The sequence below is a fragment of the Octopus bimaculoides genome, chromosome 30, assembly GCF_001194135.2.
Source record: "Octopus bimaculoides isolate UCB-OBI-ISO-001 chromosome 30, ASM119413v2, whole genome shotgun sequence".
NCBI lineage: Eukaryota > Metazoa > Mollusca > Cephalopoda > Octopoda > Octopodidae > Octopus > Octopus bimaculoides.
In genome coordinates this window covers 8,875,440-8,877,692 of record NC_069010.1, presented here as the reverse complement: position 1 = coordinate 8,877,692, position 2,253 = coordinate 8,875,440, and the positions used below count along the sequence as shown (strand labels likewise).

General features: G+C 39.0%; 1 protein-coding gene across 1 annotated transcript in view; it reads right to left on the bottom strand.

The window, feature by feature from the left end:
• Nucleotides 1-729: 729 nt before the first annotated feature.
• The window catches only part of LOC106881637 (NFATC2-interacting protein), a 6,992-nt gene continuing 5,468 nt past the window's right edge, over nucleotides 730-2,253 (bottom strand). The window contains exon 5 of the mRNA XM_014932100.2: nucleotides 730-1,306. Coding sequence (XP_014787586.2) covers nucleotides 1,142-1,306 — 165 coding nt within the window. The 3' untranslated portion in view covers nucleotides 730-1,141. The remainder of the gene's footprint in view (nucleotides 1,307-2,253) is intronic.

The window sequence follows — 2,253 nt, the reverse complement described above, 5'->3', positions numbered from 1 at the left end:
TTATAATCACAACAGCAAGAAAGTATGTACATGATCACCTTCTTTTACGAAACTTCATTGGCTTTCATATATTTATATTGATATACATATATATACGTGTGTTTGGGTGCGTGTGTGTATATACATCTCTATATATAAAGATGATGCGTAGTCTAGACGGTGTTTTTAGATTTCATTATTCTCTTTAACCCAGGCAACGCCGGGTATTTCTGCTAGTACATTATATATATACACATATCTATATATATGTATACTTATATATACCTGTATATATATATATATAAATTATAGGGTGGCAAAGAAAATTTTAGAAATTTTATTTACCACCAGTGGCCTAGCGAGAGTAAAAACAGTCAATAGACTATGTATTATTCATTAGAAATGCAGAGGCGTCTCTGCATTTCTAATGAATATATATATATATACCTGTATATATATATACATATATATATATATAGACACAAAACTCAAAAAATATACATACACACACAATATATATATATATATATTGAGTATATATGATATAAATAAATGTATAGTTACACACATATACACAATATAAATTACACATACACACATTACATACTGTCTGGTCATCAACCAGCTTTCTTTGTATTTTGTCTGTAGATCTGTTTATATATGTGTATATACACACACACACATATATATATATACACACACACACACATCAAGTGAGAAAAATGATATACAACACTGAAAACACACCTATACCTGTAATACTTCCACTCCTTTTATATTTTTTCTTTTTCTTTTTATTCTTTTATGGTTATTTTTTTTACTGATGAGTGTATTGAATATATATATAAACTTTACAATGAAGTAAAGAGGGAGGGGAGGAGGGGCGTGGTGGTGGAGGAAGGAATGAGTGCATACATAAGTTGTTTGTGCTGGGTGGGGCGTTGCACGAACTGTTAGTCAATGCGCATGTATGTGTGTGCAGCCAAGGGAAGTAGGGGGTGGTGGTGGTTGAGTGTAATTAAGGGTGAAGGAAAGAAAAAGGCAGGTAAGAGGGGGGGGGGGGAAACAGGGCTCAGGTTACCCCTGGTGTGTTTTGTTCCGAGGCCAAGTTGCCAACCAAGTGTTCCCCTCCACCACCTTACCCTGTACTCCCTGACATTTCCTATGTCTGTACTACGAGGTCAAGGCAATCGCCATCTTCTATGCCATAGGCGGCTGGCGTCAATGTAGGTTTGAGGAGCTCACCATCAAAGTACAGCTTTAAGAGTTCCGTGTTCAAGTTCTGCTGTTTCCTGTAGATGTCCAAGACACTTTGAAATGTTTCAAACTGCATAAAAAAAGAAAGAAAAACAAATAAAATTGAACAAAGAATTAATAAAAAAACAAACAAACATTATACAGTATAAACACAGGAGTAGCTGTGTGGTAAGTAGCTTGCTTACCAACCACATGGTTCTGGGTTCAGTCCCACTGCGTGGCACCTTGGGCAAATGTCTTCTACTATAGCCTCGGGCCGACCAAAGCCTTGTGAGTGGATTTGGCAGACGGAAACTGAAAGAAGCCTGTCGTATATATGTATGTGTGTGTGTATGTATGTATATGTTTGTGCCCCTGTGAGGCCCAATGCTCAAAAGGAATTCAGCCACTTTGCCCCGGTGAAGCCCAACATACAATATATGAATGCGTATACAGGTGTGGCTGTGTGGTAAGTAGCTTGCTTATCAACCACATGGTTCTGGGTTCAGTCCCACTGCGTGGCACCTTGAGCAAGCATCTTCTACTATAGCCTTGGGTGGAGCAAAGCCTTGTGAGTGGATTTGATAGACGGAAACTGAAAGAAGCCCATCATATACGTTTGAGTACACCACTACCGATACTACTACCACCACCACTACTATTACTACTATTGATACTACTACTACTACCTCCACCACCATCACTACTACTGCTGCTACAGCCTGATCTCCCTCAAATTACACCCTACTGTCTTATGTATGAGCCAGTGAGGGAGACCTCTACATGGTAGCTAGACGTGCTAGAAATAGCAACCAAATCTCCCTCAAATCACACCCTACTCTCTTATCTACGTATATATGTATGTATGAGCCAATGAGGGAGACCTCTACATGGTAGCTAGACCTGCTAGAAATAGCAACCAAATCTCCCTCAAATCACACCCTACTCTCTTATCTATGCATCTATGTATGTATGAGCCAGTGAGGGAGACCCCTACATGGTAGCTAGACCTGCTAGAAATAGCAACCAAATCTCCCC